The 19,072-nt window shown below is 41.5% G+C and overlaps 1 protein-coding gene across 6 annotated transcripts in view; it reads right to left on the bottom strand.

Moving 5' to 3' along the window:
- Positions 1-19,072, bottom strand: part of NSD1 (nuclear receptor binding SET domain protein 1) — a 175,977-nt gene that overhangs the window by 80,407 nt on the left and 76,498 nt on the right. For all 6 annotated transcript variants that reach the window (XM_023185002.3, XM_023185005.2, XM_023185003.3 and 3 more), the window contains 2 exons: positions 16,942-17,114; positions 8,526-11,082 (listed from right to left, as the gene is read on the bottom strand). In XM_023185002.3, the coding sequence (XP_023040770.1) occupies positions 8,526-11,082; positions 16,942-17,114 (2,730 nt within the window). The remainder of the gene's footprint in view (positions 1-8,525; positions 11,083-16,941; positions 17,115-19,072) is intronic.

Genomic DNA, 19,072 nt, shown 5'->3' on the forward strand with positions numbered 1-19,072 from the left:
ATCTCAGCTCACTGTAACCTCCACCTCCCAGGTTCAGGTGATTCTCCTGCCTCAGCCTCCTGAGTAGCTGGGATTACAGGCATGTGTCACCACACCCAGCTACTTTTTGTATTTTTAGTAAAGATGAAGTTTCACCCTCTTGTTGGACAGGATGGTCTTGAACTCCTGATCTCAGGTCATCCACCTGCCTTGGCCTCTCAAAATTCTGGAATTATAGGTGTGAGCCACCACTTCATTGAGAGCACAGAACCAACCTCTTACGTAGTTACGGCCAACTGACTACCAATAAGAATGCAAAGACCATTAAACAGGTAAAGAATATTCTTTTCAGGCTGGGTGTGGTGGCTCTCTCATTTGGTTTTTTGGAGACAGAATCTTGCTCTGTCGCCCAGGCTGGAGTGCAGTGGCATGATATCAGCTCACTGCAACTTCCGCTTCCCCTGGCCTCCCAAAGTGCTGAGATTACGGGCGTGAGCCACCATGCCCAGCTTAACAAATTTAAGAAGAGTGAAATCATACCAAGTATCTGCTCCAGTCACAATCAAGTGAAATCAAGCGAAACTAGAAATCAGTATCAGTACAAAAACTGAAAAATCCACCAATACGTGGAAATTAAACAACAAACTCTTGAACAATCAATGGAAAAAAGAAGAAATCACAAGGAAAATTAGAAAATACCTTTTGACAGGGCTGGACACGGTGGCTCATGCCTGTAATCCCAGCACTTTGGGAGGCTGAGACAGGAGGATCACAAGGTCAGGAAATTGAGACCATCCTGGCTAACATGGTGAAACCCCGTCTCTACTAAAAATACAAAAAATTAGCCGGGCGTGGTGGCACATGCCTGTAGTCCCAGCTACTCAAGAGGCTGAGGCAGGAGAATCGCTTGAACCTGGGAGGCGGAGGTTGCAGTGAACCAAGATCGCGCCACTGCACTCCAGTCTGGGTGACAGAGCAAGACTCTGTCTAAAAAAAAAAAAGAGAAAGAGAAAAGAAAATATCTTGTGACAAATGAAAACAATATACCAGCCGGGTGCAGTGGCTCACGCCTGTAATCCTAGCACTTTGGGAGGTCAAGGTGGGTAGAACACGAGGTCAAGAGATGGAATCATCCTGGCCAACATAGTGAAACCCGTCTCTACTAAAAATACAGAAACTAGCCGGGTGTGGTGGCAGGCACCTGTAATCCCAGCTACTCGGGAGGCTGAAGCAGGACAATCAGTTGAACCTGGGAGGCGGAGGTTGCACTGAGTGGAGATTGTGCCACCTCCTCACTCCAGCCTGGCGAGAGATGAGACTCCGTCTCAAAAACAAAACAAAACAAAACAAAAAAAATTATAGGATGCGCAAAAGCACTACTAAGAGAGAAGGCTGTATCAGTAAATGCCAACATTGAAAAACAAGAAAGATTTCAACTCAGCAACCTGAATTTACACCTCAAGAAACCAGAAAAATCAAACTAAGCCCAAAGTTAGCAGAACGAAAGAAACAAAGACTAGAGCATATACAAATGAAAAGATAAACTACAGACCAATATCCCTTATAAATACTGATGTAAAAAAATGAAATAGCACATTTAAAGAAATACATGGCTCCCGTTGGGGCCAGCAGAAGGAAAAAAAAGGAGGGGGACAGGCATGGTGGCTCACACCTGTAATCCTGGCACTTTGGGAGACCGAGGCAGGCACATCACAAGGTCAGGAGATCGAGACCATGCCGGCTAACACCGTGAAACCCCGTCTACTAAAAATTACAAAAAAAAATTAGCTGGGCGTGGTGCTGGGGGTGCCTGTAGTCCCAGCTACTCAGGAGGCTGAAGCAGGAGAATGGCATGAACTCAGGAGGCAGAACTTGCAGTGACCTGAGATTGTGCCACCGCATCCAGCCAGGGCGACAGAGCAAGACTCCATCTCAAAAAAAAAAAAAAAAAGAAATATACATCATGACCAAGTAGAATTTAATCTTAGAATGCAACGATGGTTCAAAAATAGAAAAAAAAAAAAAATCAACAGAATAGAAAAATCAACAGAATAGAGCACATTAACAGAATAAAGGACCAAAAAATAATAATAATAATAACTACATGACCTTCTACTTGATGTAGAAAAAACATCTGACAAAATTCAACTATATTTCATGACTGAAAAGAAAGCACTCAACAAACTAGGAATAAAAAGAAATTACATGCCAGGTATCATAGCTCACACCTGTAATCCCAACATTTTGGGGTGCCAAGGTGGGAAGACTGCTTGAGCCCAGGAGTCTGAGACCAGCCTAGGCAACATAGTAAAATCTTGTTTCTACAAAAAAATTACAAAATTAGTCAGATGCCATGGTGCACACCCGTAGTCCCAGCCACTTGAGATGCTGAGGTGGGAGGATCACTTGAGCTCAGAAGTTTTAGACCCACCTAGGCAACATAGTAAAACCCCATCTGTACAAAAAGGTTAAAAATCAGCCAAGTATGGTGGTGCATGGCTGTAGTCCCAGCTACTTGGGAGGTGGAGGTGGGAGTATTGCTTGAGCCTGGGTGGTTGAGGCTGCAGTGAGCCATATCACCACTGCACTCCAGCCTAAGTGACAGAATGTGACCCTGTCTACGCTTTGGGAGGCTGAGGCGGGAAGATCACAAGGTCAGGAGTTTGAGACTAGCCTGACCAATGTGATGAAAGCCCTCTCTACTAAAAATACAAAAAAATTAGCCGGGCGTGGTGGTGGGCACCTGTAGTCCTATCTACTCGGGAGGCTGAGGAAAGAGAATGGTGTGAGCCCAGGAGATGGAGGTTGCAGTGAGCCGAGATGGCGCCACTGCACTTCGTCATGGACACCAAGAATGCACCTCTGTCTCAAAAAAAAGAATGTGACCCTGTCTAAAAACAAAAACCCACACAAAAAAGTAATTACATAAATACAATAAAGACTATATATGAAAAGACCACAGCTAATATGCTTGACAGTGAAACACTGAAAGCTTTTCCTCTAAGATAAAGAGCAAGGGAAATATACTCACTGTAGCAACCTATTCAACACATTACTTGAAGTCCTAGCAGAGTAATTAGGCAATAAATAGGCAAGCAAGAAGCCAAATTATCTCTCTGCAGACGACGTGAACTTTTATGTAGGAAACCCTAAAGATTCCACATGCTATTAGAACAAAGAAGCAAATTTGGCAAAGTTCCAAGATACAAAATTAAACCTGAAAAAACAGTTGCATTTCTATATACTCATAATGAACAATATGAAAGGAAATTAAAACAATCACATTTACAATAGCATAAAAAAGAATAGAATACTTAAGAATAAACTTAACCAAGGAGGCGAAATGGCTGTACACCCCAAAACACTGTTGGATAAAATTATGGAAGACATAAATAAATGGAAAGATAGGCTGTTTTCATGGATTGGAAAACTTAATATTGTTAAGATATCCCTACTACCCAAAGGAAACTAAAAAGTCAATGCAATCCCTATCAACATCTCGATAGCCATTTTTTTTTCCAGAAATAAAAAAACTATCTTAAATTAGTGTGTAACCTCAAAGAACCCCCAAATAAACAAAACAATCTTGAGAAAAAAAAAACTGGAGGCCTTACATTTCCTAATTTCAAACATATCATGAGGCTATGCTAATCAAAACAATATTGTACTGGCATAAAAATACAGACATATAAGTCAATGGAACAGAATAGAGATCCACAGAGATCCCTGGCCAGGGTGGTGGCTCACACCTGTAATCCCAGCTTTTTGGGAGACTGAGGCAGGAGGATCACTTGAGCCCAGAAATTCAAGAAAAGCCTGGGCAACATGGTTGGATCCCATCTCAATTTTACTAAAAATTAAAAGAACAGAGATGCCTGAAATAAATCACATATATGGTCAAATGATCTTCAACAACAGTGCCAAGACTACACAATGGGAAAAGGATAGTCTCTTTAACAAATGGTACTGTGAAAACTGGATATCCACATGCCGAAGAATGAACACGAACTCTCATCTTATACCTTATATAAAAATTATCATAAAATAGATCAAAGACCTAAACATAAGACCTCCAACTATGAAACTCCTAGAATAAAACAAATGAAAAACTTCATGATATTGGAATGAACAATAATTTCCTGGCTATGAGACCCAAAGCACAAGTAAAAATTTTTTAAAAAGCAAAAATGGAAAAAAATATCACATTAACTTCTATACAGCAAAGTAAACAATCAACAGAGTGAAAAGGCAGGTACAAAATGGGAGAAAATACTTGCAAATCATACATCAGATAATTGGTTAACATCCAGAATATATGAGTAACTTACACCTCATTTTTTTTTTTTTTTTTGAGGCAGAGTCTCGCTCTGTCGCCCAGGCTGGAGTGCAGTGACAGGATCTCAGCTCACTGCAAGCTCCGCCTCCTGGGTTTACGCCATTCTCCTGCCTCAGTCTCCTGAGTAGCTGGGACTACAGGCACCTGCCACCTCGCCCGGCTAGTTTTTTGTGTTTTTTAGTAGAGACGGGGTTTCACCATATGAGCCAGGATGGTCTCGATCTCCTGACCTCGTGATCCGCCCGTCTTGGTCTCCCAAAGTGCTGGGATTACAGGCTTGAGCCACCGCGCCAGGCCACACCTCATTTTTTTAAATAACAAGATTTTAAAATATGCAAAGGGATATGCACAGTAGCTCATGTCTGGAATCCCAGCATTTTGGGAGGCCAAAGCGGGAGCATCATTTGAGCCCAGTAGTTGAAGACCAGCCTGGGCAGCATAACCAGAAACCTGTCTCTACAAAACAAAACCACAAAAATTAGACAAGTGTGGTGGTATGCACTTGTACTCCCAGCTACTCAGGATGTTGAGACAGAAGGATCGCTTGAGCCCAGGAGTTCAAGGCTGCAGTGAGCTATAACTGCACCACTGTATTCCAGCCCGGGTGACAAAGAGACCCAGTATCATTAAAAACATATGTAGGCCGGGCGCAGAGGCTCACGCCTTTAATCCCAGCACTCTGGGAGGCCGAGGTGGGCGAATCACGAGGTCAGGAGATTGAGACCATCCTGGCTAACATGGTGAAACTCCATCTCTACTAAAAATACAAAAAAAGTTAGCTGGGTGCAGTGGCGGGTACCTGCAGCCCCTGCTACTCGGGAGGCTGAGGCAGGAGAATGGCATGAACCCGGGAGGCGGAGCTTGCAGCGAGCCCAGATCACACCACTGCACTCCAGCCTGGGCGACAGAGCGAGACTCCATCTCAAAAAAAAAAAAAATCTCAAAAAAAAAAAAAAAAAGTATATGGGCAAAGGACTTATAATATGATGCAGCAATTATGCAAAACACTATAGAGGTTCATCCAATTAAAAGTAGGCTGGGTGCAGTGGCTCATGCCTATAATCCCAACACTTTGGGAGGCCGAAGCAGGAGAATCACTTAAGGTCAGGAATTTGAGACCAGCCTGGCCAACATAGCAAAACCACTGTAATCCCAGCTACTTGGGAGGCTGAGGCACAAGAATTGCTTGAACCCAGGAGGCAGAGGTTGCAGTGAGTTGAGATCACATCATTATACTCCAGCCTGGGTGACAGAGCGAGATCCTTGTCTCAAAAATAAATAAATAAATAAAAGTAGAATTCCCCTATGTTCCACCAATGCCATTCTAGGTATTTATCCAAAAGAACTGAAAACCACTGGGTGCAGTTGCTCATGCCTGTAAACCCAGCACTTTGGGAGCCCAAGGTGGGCAGACCACCTGAGGTCAGGAATTCGAGACTAGCCTGGCCAACGTGGTGAAACCCCGTCCCTACTAAAAATACAAAATTAGCCATATGTGGTGGCGTGTGCCTTTAATCTCAGCTACTTGAAAGGCTGAGGCAGAACTGCTTGAGCCCAGGAGACAGAGGTTACAGTGAGCTGAGATTGTGCCATTGCATTCCAGCCTGGGCAACAAGAGTGAAACTCCATCTCCAAAAACAAAGAAAAAAAAAAAAAAGAAAACCAGATCTTGAGGAGATATCTGCATATCCATGTTCACTGTAGCATTATTCACAATAGTCAAGATGTGGAAGCAACCTAAATGTCCATCAAGCAATGAATTGATAAAGAAAAGATGCTTTTGTATGAAAAAGTATGGTGGAATATTATTCAGAAGTAAAAAAAGAAGGTTATCGGCAGGGCATGGTGGCTCATGCCTATAATCCCAGCACTTTGGGAGGCCAAGGCGGGCGGATCACGAGGTCAGGAGATCAAGACCATCCTGGGGAACATGGTGACACCCTGTCTCTACTAAAAATACAAAACAAATTAACCGGGTGTTGTGGCATGTGCCTGTAGTCCCAACTACTTGGGAAGCTGAGGCAGGAGAATCGCTTGAACCCACGATGCAGAGGCTGCAGTGAGCTGAGATCACACCATTGCACTCCAGCATGGGCGACAGAGTGAGACTTTGTCTTAAAAAAAAAAAAAGGTGATCCTGTCATATGCTACAACATGGATGAAACTTGAGAACATTATGCTAAGTGAAATAAGCCTATCACAAAACAACAAATACTGCATGACTCCACTTACATGAGATATCTAAAGTAATCAAATTCACAGAAGCAGAAAGAATGTTAGTTGTCATGGATTGAACAGAGGAGAAAATCAGGAGTTGTTGTTCAATGGGTACAGAGTCTCAGTCAAGCAAAATGAAAACTTTCTGGAGATCTGCTGTTGTACATGGTACATGATTCATGACACTATAATACACACTTAAATACTGTTTTTTTGTTTATTTTGAAATGGAGTCTCGCTCTGTCTCCCAGGTTGGAGTGCAGTGGCACAATCCCAGCTCACTGCAACCTCCACCTCAAGAGTTCAAGTGATTCTCCTACCTCAGCCTCCCGAGTGGCTGGGATTACAGGAGCGCGTCACCATGCCCAGCTAATTTTTCTATTTTTAGTAGAGATGGGGTTTTGCCATGTTGGCCAGGCTGGTCTTAAACTCCTGACCTCAGGTGATCCATCAGCCTTGCCTCCCAGAGTGCTGGGATTACAGGTGTGAGCCACCACACCTGGCCATAAATACTGTTAAAAGAGTACATTTCACTCTAGCCTGGGCAACAGAGTCAGACCCTGTCTCAAAAAAAAACAACAAAAAAAGGTACGTTTAGGTTACATGCTTTTTAACGGTAATTTTAGGAAAAAACAGAAGAACTGATACATACTACAAGAGGGATGAACCAGAAAACATTAAACTAAGTAAGGGAAACCAGACCCAAAAGGAGCACATATTGTATGATTCCATTTCTATGAAATGTACACAACAGACAAATCTATAAATAGGCAAAAACTGAAGGCAGATTGATAAGAGTTCAGTGTTTCTGTCTGGGATGATGCAAATATTCCACAATTGATTGCACTGATTGTTCAATAAAGCTGATAGAAAAAATTCTATTATGATACACAATTTCGAGAATCTTAACGTTAACGGATATTGCTGTAAAATGGAAAAAAAATATTTGTATATACGTATATACACACACTGCTTTATCCTCAACTATATTGTGTGATGTTAATATCTTAAAAGATTTCTGTTTTCCATCTGCCGCTAGGTACGACACTTGGGTACTTCTGGTATTTTTATTTGTTCATAATCCTCACTCCAATAGGGATTTAAGACCTTCAAATAAGTACTGTAGAATACTTGGCAGTTTTTTCAAAAGCTCATATGCTTCATCAAATTGTCCACACAACAGAAGGACCTGTCTTAAGTAGTGGTCAAAGAAAACCTAACATCCAGCCAGACGCGGTGGCTCATGCCTGTAATCCCAGCACTTTTGCGGGCGGATCACTTGAGTTCAGGAGTTCAAGACCAGCCTGGCCAACGTGGTGAACCCTCATCTCTACTAAAAATACAAAAATTACCAGGTATGGTGGAGGGTGCCTAAAGAAAAGAAAAAGAAAAAAAAAAACCCTACCATCTAATAGAGCCTATTTGCTTCTACAACCTAACAATTGGATTTAAATCCTAGGAGCCTCTCAGTTACTTGCAATTACATACTAAGTCCCAAAAAGCTTGGAGATTTTAAAAGGTAAGAAATGGGGAATAGGTCAGGCATGGTGGCTCATGCCTGTAATTCCAGCACTTTAGGAGGCAGAGGCTGGCGGATGGCGTGAACTCAGGAGTCTGAGACCAGCCTCGGCAACACAGTAAGACCCAGTCTCAAAAGAAAAAAAATTTAAAAAAAAAAAAAAAGAGAGAGGGAAAGACAGAGACAGAGAGAGACAGAGAGACAGAGAGAGAGAGAGAAAGAAAGAAAACATTATAGAGATTTACTTGAAAAGGTTGGGGAAAAGGCTTCTGGTAAAGCTTAACTTTTGAATATATATGGAAATCTCATCTTCAAAATTCAGACCTTTCTACATAAAACTCCTTCTTCATTAAAGTGATGATTCTTGCCCCCCAGTTTATACTTCACTTTATCATTACAACAGACCAATTTCAGAAGGGCAATGTTTATCAGCACTTTCTCCAATTTCTTTTTATCACATTTAGATGTCCTTACCTGGTTCAGGGAGCTCAGCCTGTGGTGTCAAACTGGGAATTCCTGGCTCCTTTTCCATGTCACCAATGCTGGCACTGGATTTATCACAAACATTTAACCGTGGCCCAACTGAATCTAAGCAATCAGCATGCTTTTGATCTGTCAGTGGTTCCTCAAGGATGCTTGCTGAAGAAGTTCTATGCTCTGGAAACTCATCCCGCCCCTCCTGCACAGGGTCACTAGGAAGTAAGACCCCAAAGGCACACTCAGAGTTTTCTTTCTCTTTAAATCTGTTCATGCGCTTACGAGGTTTAGTGCGCCTTTGGTTTAAACGCTGCCACCGCTTTTTAGGCACCACTTGATTTACACCATTGAGTTCATCATTCTCACTGTTCATTACAGAGTCCAGCTCTGGGCCTTTTCCATTTTCAAAAGAGGGTCCTTTTTCAGAAATTTTACCAGGATCAGATTGCTTAACCTTGTTATCAAAATGCACATCAGAAAAATGGTCACCATCTTCACTTGTTAAGTGGCCCATTATCTGAAGGGGTTCCTCTTTACTAGGATCTTCTGCCCCACCTCTCAATGAACCTCCATGTTCTCGGTCTCCCTGCAGTGCAGCATCAAGAGTCACGCTTGAAAGCTGATTCAGTTTTCTTTTGCGCTCGGTCTTTAATGCTTTACGATTCACTGTGTTCTTTACCACTTGGGATGAAAAAGCATCTCGCAATTTGGATGAAGGCTTTGATCTTCCACAGTTGCGCCTAGTAACACAGTTTGAACGACTTTTACCAGAAGCAGGGAGATCTCTTTTGTCGGACACTAGGCCAGGTAGGGAAGCAGACAATTCCCCAGATAATGCAGAGTCACCCCCACTAGGGCTAGGATTGGCGGAGTTCTGAGTGCCATCTCCCTTTTTCTCTGAATTGTGTGTGGAGCCTCCTGAAACCAAAACCTTAGAGACTCCTACAGGACTATTAGTAGAACAGTCCCCACGACCAGGACTCCGGTAAGAGACCAGGTTTTGAGCAGTCATCAACCGCTGCTCCTTTGTCTTACTATCATGCATATCTTTCAACATCATTAGCAATGTACTGAATTTGTAGTCTGGTTCAATAGGTATGTGATTCTGACTAGGAGAAGAGAAAAGTAATGGTTTTGATGGCTTTGATGTTCCAGAGTCACTGACATCCTCACCTAAGGATCTGTAAGAGAGTTCCTTCAACTCGGATAAAACATGTTTCACCACTGCAGTTTCTATGTCACTTGAATCCCTGGTTTTCTCATGCATATTGTTCAGTAGTTTTAGACCATCCACTTTCCCACTTTTAGAAATGCTGGCCAAAGGAGAGCCTTTGGTATCAGAAGAGCAGCATTTCAAACTGTACTCATCATTTGTAACTGGGGGATCTACCATAACTGGATTTTCTTTGTGTTTGCACTTTATACTTCGGAACTTGGGCTGTTTGCTTTTCGAATGTAATAGAGCTTGATTTACTGCCCCACCCTTTATTAGTGAGTTCTCACTGGATAGGCTTGATGACATGTTGAATTTTGGAGAGAGATCGTCATTTGTAAAATCTGACTGGGGTTTGTGAACAAGAGTAGATGCCTTCAGATCAGAGAGATTAACCTGAGATGTCTCAGTTCCAGGCTCTGCACTCTTAGTACAACCCATTAAGTGGTCTGTATGTGAGTTACTAATGAGAGGCTTCTGTTTTGCTTTTACCCTAGTGTTTGTGGCAGCAAACCTAGAATACTTTATCTTTTCATTTTTCTGCATAGATAACATGTTCTCTGTTCTATCAAAAGCATCTGTAATTTCAAGGACACTGTTATCAGACTCTGAGCTGTGTTCCATGGGATCCAGGTCACTGCTTCCATCATCAGAAGTGGTACAGATACTAATGGAATCACTTCGCTTTTCCTCATCACCTGTTCCAATATAGCAGAGCTTCACTTTTGAACCACACAACAAACTTCGTTGGGGTTTATTCTTCTCTCGAGAACACTTTGAGATCAAAGCACCCTCAGGCAAGCCCAATAAAGTGTCACCATTTGAAGTCTCAAATTCTTTCTTTGCAGTGTTTTTTCCACAGGAAGAAAACAGAAAACTTCCTGGCGCAGTGTTGGACCCTGTGAGGCTATTTGCTATCCTGGAAAGTTCATTAGAGGCCTGCGTATCAGATATATCCCCAGAGATAAAGTTTAGGCCAAGGTTCTCTGGAATCTTTCCCCTCCGTTCATCTTTATGTGCTTCAAATTGTATGTGGCCCTTTTTCACACTAGTCCTTTTTGGATTATCAGAGCTCTTTCTGGCTCGAGATTTAGCACAAGGCTTTTCCTTCTCATCTGCAGAATGTTCAGAATCAAAAGCCAGTGATTTCAAGCAGCCATTAAGCAACAGGTCATGTTCTGACTCAGGATCATTTGTGCAGTCCTCAAACGGCATATCTTCCTCACTGTCCAGCTTGACTGAACCAGGAATACATTTTCGGTTCTTTGACCCCTTGGGAACATCATACTGTTCTGCAAGTCCAACACTGGCTTCCCATTTACTCAAAATTTTCTGAGGAACCTTAAATTTAAAGGAGAAAAAGAATTATCACTTATCAAAGAAATGGGTGGGGGAAAAGGGAGATGAAATCAGAAGCTTTTTTTTTTTTTGAGACAGAGTCTTGCTCTGTCACCCAGGCTGGAGTGCAGTGGCACAATCTTCACTCACCGCAACCTCTGCCTCCCAGGTTCAAGTGATTTTCCTGCCTCAGCCTCTCAAGTAGCTGGAATTAAGGCGCCCACCACCACACCCAGCTAATCTTTTGTATTTTCAGTACAATCGGGGTTTCACCATGTTGGCCAGCCTGGTCTCAAACTCCTGACCTGAAGTGATCCACTCACCTCAGCCTCCCAGAGTGCTGGGATTACAGATATGAGCCACCATGCCTGGACTGAAATCAGAAGCTTTTCCAAACCTGTCGGGCCTCCTACTTTTATGGAACTAGCCAGGTAGTTAGCACCTGAGCTCAAGCAGCATCTGAATCACCCTAATGAAGCTTCCTCAATAATACTTCTACTAATAAGATTATGTCATTAGAGTAAGGACTGATCTCACAAAACAGCCTACCCTCCCTGCATTTATAAACACAAAGGAGAACACAGACTAAAACTGGTAACATCACATTTCTAAATTAAAGAATACTCGGCTGGGTATGAGGCTCATGCCTGTAATCCCAGTATTTTCGGAAGCTGAGGAGGACGGATCACCTGAGGTCAGGAGTTCAAGACAAGCCTGGCCAATGTTGCCAAACCCCACCTCTACTAAAAATAAAAAATTTAGCCAGACGTGGTAGCAGACACCTATACTCCCAGCTACTGTGGAGGCTGAGGCAGGAGAATCACTAGCACCCGGGAGTTGGAGGTCACACCACTGCACTCCAGCATGGGGAACAGAGCGAGACTCCATCTCAAAAAATTAATTAACTAATTAATTAATGAATATGAAGGCCAAACATATGATCAGTTGCATAAAAAAGAAAGTAGGGAGGCTAAAACACAAGAATTATTTGTATCCAGTAGGTGGAGGTTGTGGTGAGCTGAGATCATGCCACTGTACTCCAACCTAGGTGACAGAGCAAGAATCTGTCTCAAAAAGAAAAAAGAAAAAGAAAAAGCAAGGAAAAAAAAAAAGAAAAGAAAGCAAAAGGTTAAAGAAGATGATTATAGAAAAAACAGGATAAGAGGAATCAGCAGGTTTGATCCAACTACTTAGGTGACTTGAAATTTGAAATTCTAGTTATCACTAGCCACCTGGCTAATCAATCATCGACTATAAATGTTAAATATAACCTGGATTACAACCAAGCCATCTCCTAGGCTTCCTCATGTAATCCAGAGCGATGACACTGATGACACATGGGTACTGCATTATCTTTTCTTCATACCTCACAGCATGAAAATATTGAGACTCTGAAATACAGCTAATTTTTCAGACTCTTATTTTCTTCCTTACCTCCACACAAGAGGTATTAGTCAACATTCTAACTACCACATAGTGTTCACAAATACTTTAATATTTAAGGGGAGTTCTGCAGAGCAAGTAAACATTAAGGTCATTGCTGGGGATGGTGGCTCACAGCTGTACTCCCAGGACTTTGAGAGGCTGAGGCAGGTAGATTACATGAGCTCTGGAGTTCAAGACCAGCCTGGGTAACACAACGAGACCCTGTCTCTACTAAAAATACACACACACACACACACACACACAAACTAGCCGGACATGGTGCATGCATATGGTCCCAGCTACTCAGTAGGCTGAGGTAAGAGGATCACTCGGGCCCAGGAGGTGAAGGTTGCAGTGAGCCAAAATCGTGCCACTGCACTCCAGCCTGGATGACAGAGCAAGATCCTGTCTCAAATTTTAAAAAATAAAATAAATAAATAAAACACTGGGAGAAGTGGCTCACACCTTTAATCCCAGCACTTTGGGAGGCTGTGGCAGGAGGATGCCTTCAGTCCAGCCTGGGAAACACAGGGAGACCTCCTCTCCTTAAATAGATATAGATAGATAGATTAGATAGATAGATAGATAGATAGATAGATAGATAGATAGATAGATAGATACATAGATAGGCTGGGTGCAGTGGCTCATGCCTGTAATCCCAGCACTTTGGGAGGCTGAGGCAGGCGGATCACAAGGTCAGGAGATCGAGACCATCCTGGCTAACACAGTGAAACCCTGTCTATACTAAAAATACAAAAAATTAGCCAGGCATGGTGGCAGACACCTGTAGTACCAGCTACTCGGGAGGCTGAGGCAGGAGAAAGACATGAACCCGAGAGGCAGAGCTTGCAGTGAGCTGAGATCATGCCACTGCTCTCCAGCCTGGACAGCAGAGAGAGGCTCTGTCTCAAAAAAAAAAAAATTAAATAAATAAATAAATAAATAAATAAATAAATAAATAAATAAATAAATAAATAAAATTAGTGTAACGCGGCTGGGCACGGTGGCTCACGTCTGTAATCCCAGCACTCTGAAAGGCCAAAGGTGGGGGGGACGGATGGCGAGGGGTGGTCACCTGAGGTTAGGAGGTTGAGACCAGCCTGGCAAACATGGTGAAACCCTGTCTCTACTAAAAATACAAAAATTAGCAGGGCATGGTGATGCACGCCTGTAATCTCAGCTACTTGGGAGGCTGAAGCAGGAGAATTGGTTGAACCCAGGAGGCAGAGGTTGTAGTGAGCCAAAATCATGCCACTGTATTCCAGCCGGGGTGATAGAGTGAGACTCCATCTCAAAAAAAAAAAAAAAAAATTAGGGTAACTAGGGGAGTAGCCTTCTCTTACAAAGAAAGGATCAAACTGACAATCTGGTGTATGTGTGTGTGTATATATATATATATAATTTTTTTTTTAAATTTTTAAACACAGAAACACATACCACTAATGTTCATGATTGAGACCAGAGTAAATCAATTTTCCAGAACCTGAAAGTCCCAATAAACACCTCTGAAAAGATTGGTAACTCTACATGCCTAAAGACTTAACAAAAAAACTGATACATCTCCATCAGCAACCAGCTGAAATATCTGAAAGGAAGCCATTAACCTCTTTCATCCTAACAACACATACTAATTGTTTCTAAAGCATCAATCGTATGTCATATTAAATATTTTATACTTATTTCTAATGTTTACAACAGTTCTATAAGTTATTGTACTAGCTTTAGACATGAAGACACCAAGTCTTTGAGAACTCAAGTCTTAAGTGGCAGACCCTGAATATGAACTCTAAATTATCCTAATTATGATTTTTAAAAATAGTCTACAAGTATTGCCAGCATGGTATCTCATGCCTGTAATCCCATCACTTTGGGAAACCAACATGAGAGGATTAAATCCAGGAGTTCAAGACCAGCCTAACCAACATGGTGAAATCCCGTCTCTACTAAAAATACAAAAATTAGCCACGTGTGGTGGCATACACTTGTAATCCCAACTATTTGGGAGGCTGAGGCATAAGAATCACTTGAACCCTGGAGGCAGAGGTTGCAGTGAGCCAAGATTATACCAGTGTAGTCTGGACTGGGTGACAGAGCAAGACTCTGTTTAAAAATTAATAATAGGCCGGGCGCGGTGGCTCACGCCTGTAATCCCAGCACTTTGGGAGGCCAAGGCAGGTGGATCACAAGATCAGGAGATCGAGACCATCCTGGCTGACGTGGTGAAACCCCGTTTCTACTAAAAATATTTAAGGCCGGGCACGGTGGCACAAGCCTGTAATCCCAGCACTTTGGGAGGCCAAGACGGGCGAATCACGAGGTCAGGAGATCGAGACCATCCTAGCTAACACGGTGAAACCCCGTCTCTACTAAAAAATACAAAAAAAAACTAGCCGGGCGAGGTGGCAGGCGCCTGTAGTCCCAGCTACTCCAGAGGCTGAGGCAGGAGAATGGCGTAAACCCGGGAGGTGGAGCTTGCAGTGAGCTGAGATCCGGCCACTGCACTCCAGTCCGGGCGACAGAGCGAGACTCCGTCTCAAAAAAAAAAAAAAAAAAAATTTTAAAAATTAGCTGGGCGTGGTGGCGGGTGCCTGTAGTCCCAGCTACTTGGGAGGCTGAGGCAGGAGAATGGCGTGAACCCGGGAGGAGGAGCTTGCAGTGAGTGGAGATCGCGCCACTGCACTCCAGCCTGGGGGACAGAGCGAGACTCCATCTCAAAAATAAATAAATAAATAATGATAATAAATAAAAATTAGCCACTGTAGTTGTATATATCTGTAGTCCCAGCTACCCTGGAGACTGAGGCAGGAGAATGGCTCAAGCCTGGGCTGCAATAAAAGATGACTGTGCCACAGCAGTCTAGCATGAACAACATAGAGAGACCCCCACATCGAAGACTAATAATAATAAATAAAAGTATTTAGACCCAGGAAGTATAAAACACCAAACTAAGAACTATTATTTCTCCTTCTAGAACTGAATATAAAAGAATATCAAATCATAGAGACAAATAGTAGAATGGTGGTGACAGGGGACAGGAGAAGGACAAATGGGGAATTACTGTTTAACAGGTTAAAGAGTTTCAAATTTATAAGATGAAAATAATTATGAGATGTTTGCACACCATTATGAATGTATTTAAAACCATTAACTGTTCATTTAAAAGTGTTTAAGATACTAATTTTTATACTATATATATTTTAACACAATAAAAAAAACTGGAGGAAAAAAAGAGTATTAAAATAAGCTGGTATTTTTCTAAGCCAAATTTAACATAAAACATCAAGCAAAAGAAAAAAAAGCCACAACACTGATGGTTGAAATATAACTAGAGTAGAAACTTTAGACTTAAGCACTGAGAAACATAAAAAAGAAAATTATTAAAAATCTTATTGTTCTTGGTGGACACAGTGGCTCACGCCTATAATCCCAGCACTTTGGAAGGCTGAGGCGAGTTGATCACCTGAGGTCAGGAGTTCAGGACCAGCCTGGCCAATACGGCAAAAGCCTGTCTCTACTAAAGATACAAAAAGTAGCAGGGCGTGGTGGCGGGCACCTGTAATCCCAGCTACTCAGGAGGCTAAGGCACAAGAATGGCTCAAACCTGGGAGCCAGAAGTTGCAGTGAGCCAAGAGCATGCCACTGCACTTCAGCCTAGGTGACCGAGTGAGACTCTGTCTCCAAAAACAAACAAACAAAAAAACTGTATTATTCTCATTAATAGAAATAATTAGTCCAAGGGACAAGAAGCAGAATATTTCATTTTAATGATCACTTTCTTCATGCATAAAATATAACAAAAGAATGGTCATGCTATGTCATAATTTTCACTACTCTGAGTGACAACAGTAAAGATAACTAAAATAATTCATCAAAAAATTGAGTATAAATATGTCACAAGCTAGCCTCAGCCCACTGGAGAAAAAAAACAAAACAAAAAAAACAAACCTGCATCTGCTCCCTATTTTCTCACAGATATTCTACTACCAAAGGAAATAACTTACATTTCAAAAATATAACGCTTTTTCCTTGCCTCCTCTTTGGTAACTCCCAAGTCGATAATCATTTTTAAAAGGCCGGGCCAGGCGTGGTGGCTCACACCTGTAATCCCAGCACTTTGGGAGGCCAAGGCAGGCAGGCTGCTTGAGCTCAGGAGTTCAAAACCAACCTGGCCAACATGGCAAAATCCTGTCTCTAATAAAAATACAAAAGTTAGCCAGGCGTGGTGGTGCTCGCTTATAATCCCAGCTACTCAAGAGGCAGAAGCACAAGAATCACTTGAATCTGGGAGGCGGAGGTTGCAGTGAGCAAAGATTGCACCACTGCACCCCAACCTGGGAAACAGAGCAAGGCTCTGTCTCGAAAATAAATAAAAGGTTATTTTCTTTCTTTTTCTTACTTGCTTCTGTCACTCAATAAAAAGCCTTTTTCTTTTCCTACCTTATGCCTATATCCTTTTTCTTTCTGTTTCCCTCTTCTCCTAAGGACAGGTAGCTCTTCGAATTGATGTCTGCCTTCAAACATGACGATTGCTTTTCCAGCCACCCAGGCTCTCTCAGAAGGATCTCCAAAAGCCTCCACGTAGTACTGCCGATAGGGCCTCCGGTTGGAAACTAGGTAAGGGTAAGAGAACCAGAATCATTAATCAAAGAAATTACTTCTCATAATTAGGACAATAGCCACATCATTGCTGCCAGAGAAGACTGTTTGGAAACAACTAACATGCCCACTGAACTAGACAATCTCGAGTAGATCATACTCAAGGAAAATTTTAAGTATTCTATATGTGTTGCAAGAAAATACACAGGAGGTTATGAAAGAATCAGTAGTCTAGTCTGATGATGTGATATAGCTTCAAAACCAGTTAAATGTAGATTAACTACAAAGAAGAAATCAAGACAGTAGACAGGTAAGTCTCTTTCACTATCAGTCTATAATTTCATTGTTTCAAAAATACAGAAGACATATAATAAGCCCACAGCAACAAAAATATCAAAAAAAAAACAGAAAACAAAAAACAACAACAACAACAAAAAAAGAAAACATGAAAAACACTAGGCTAAAATACAAAGAGCAAGAAATGTTTCAGCAAAGCAACATGTATGATCTGTTAACATTTATAGTGTAGTTACTCACAGACAAGCACCACACAAGGTGCTTTGCATGGATTCCTCCCCACAACCACACCCCCAAAATAATGTATGGCTTTGATATTTTAGACATAGTAAGTTCAATAACTTCAGAGAGAACAAGTGCATGGTCAAACACTGGTTTTGCAAAGAAAGTGAAATACGGTATTTCAAATTAGGGAAATTTTAAAAGAAAACGGAAAGCCTACCAGTAATAAAACCAAAAATAAATCCAGTTTAGCCTATAATTTCTTGGTTGTCTAAAGTTCTATACATACAACTAAAAATATGAAAATTTAAATCCTATATAGAAAAGATTATAATTAAATTCATCTAGTATGTGTTATCTTCCACACATTTACAATTTTATTAGCAACTTCTATTACATTAAAAAGTGTCACAAAAGAAAGAGAGGACAACACATGTTTAACAATTTGTCACTTTTAATAAAAGGAAATAAAAATCATTTCATATGAAAATTCACTTTAACTCACATCTAGTTCCCTTGTAACAACCACATCTTGTTTCAAAACACAGAAAAGAATCCAAATCACCTTTGGAAGAATTATGGAACGACTACTTCCTTCAGAATGAAAAATGAAAAATGAAAAAAGAAAGACAAAGGAAAGAAGGGATTTATAAACTGAACTGTCAACGGTAACTTCTGGTTTCAAAAGTGTACACATGGTAGTTTTTCTATAAAAACATAGCTTAACAATGAAACTAAAACTTAGTTAAATTTTGTGTTGTCTGGTTCATTTTAAAAACAAACTCCGAAAAAAAAAAATGAACTCCTTATTTCCCACCTACTGAATTAAATCCTTCAATAAAAATCACCCACAGGAACTGGAACTGGTTAATACACACATGTGTGTACCTACATAGAGGTTCTTAAAGTCAATTTGAGAAATAAATCACTCTCCCATGAATCAATACATTGAATTGGCCAGGTGCAGGGGCTCACACCTATAATCCCAACACTTTGGGAGGCAGAAGTGGGAGGATTGCTCGAGCCCAGGAGTTCGAGACTAGCCTGGGAAACATAGCAAGACCCTATCTCTACTAAAAATTTAAAAATTAGCTGAGGATGGTGGCATGTGCCTGTAGTCCCACCTACTTTGGAGGCTGAGAAGGGAGGATCACTTCATCCTAAAAGGTCGAGAATACAGTGAGCCATGATCACGCCACTGCACTCCACCCTGGGCAGTACAGCAAGACCCTGTCTTAGAAATAAATAAATAAATAAATAAATTCAATTAACAGATAAGAACTTCCGATGTGCCAGTAACGTGAGGAAGAGAAAAAAGAACTCACTGTCTGACGGGTAAGTCATATATAAATAGATGACAATACAAAAGGCATGACAACTGCAAAAATAAACACTCATTTCTTAAAAAAAAAAAAAAAAAGTAAGTGGGAGGAGACAAATGAAATACTTGAAT

This window comes from Piliocolobus tephrosceles, chromosome 4, assembly GCF_002776525.5.
Source record: "Piliocolobus tephrosceles isolate RC106 chromosome 4, ASM277652v3, whole genome shotgun sequence".
Taxonomy (NCBI): domain Eukaryota; kingdom Metazoa; phylum Chordata; class Mammalia; order Primates; family Cercopithecidae; genus Piliocolobus; species Piliocolobus tephrosceles.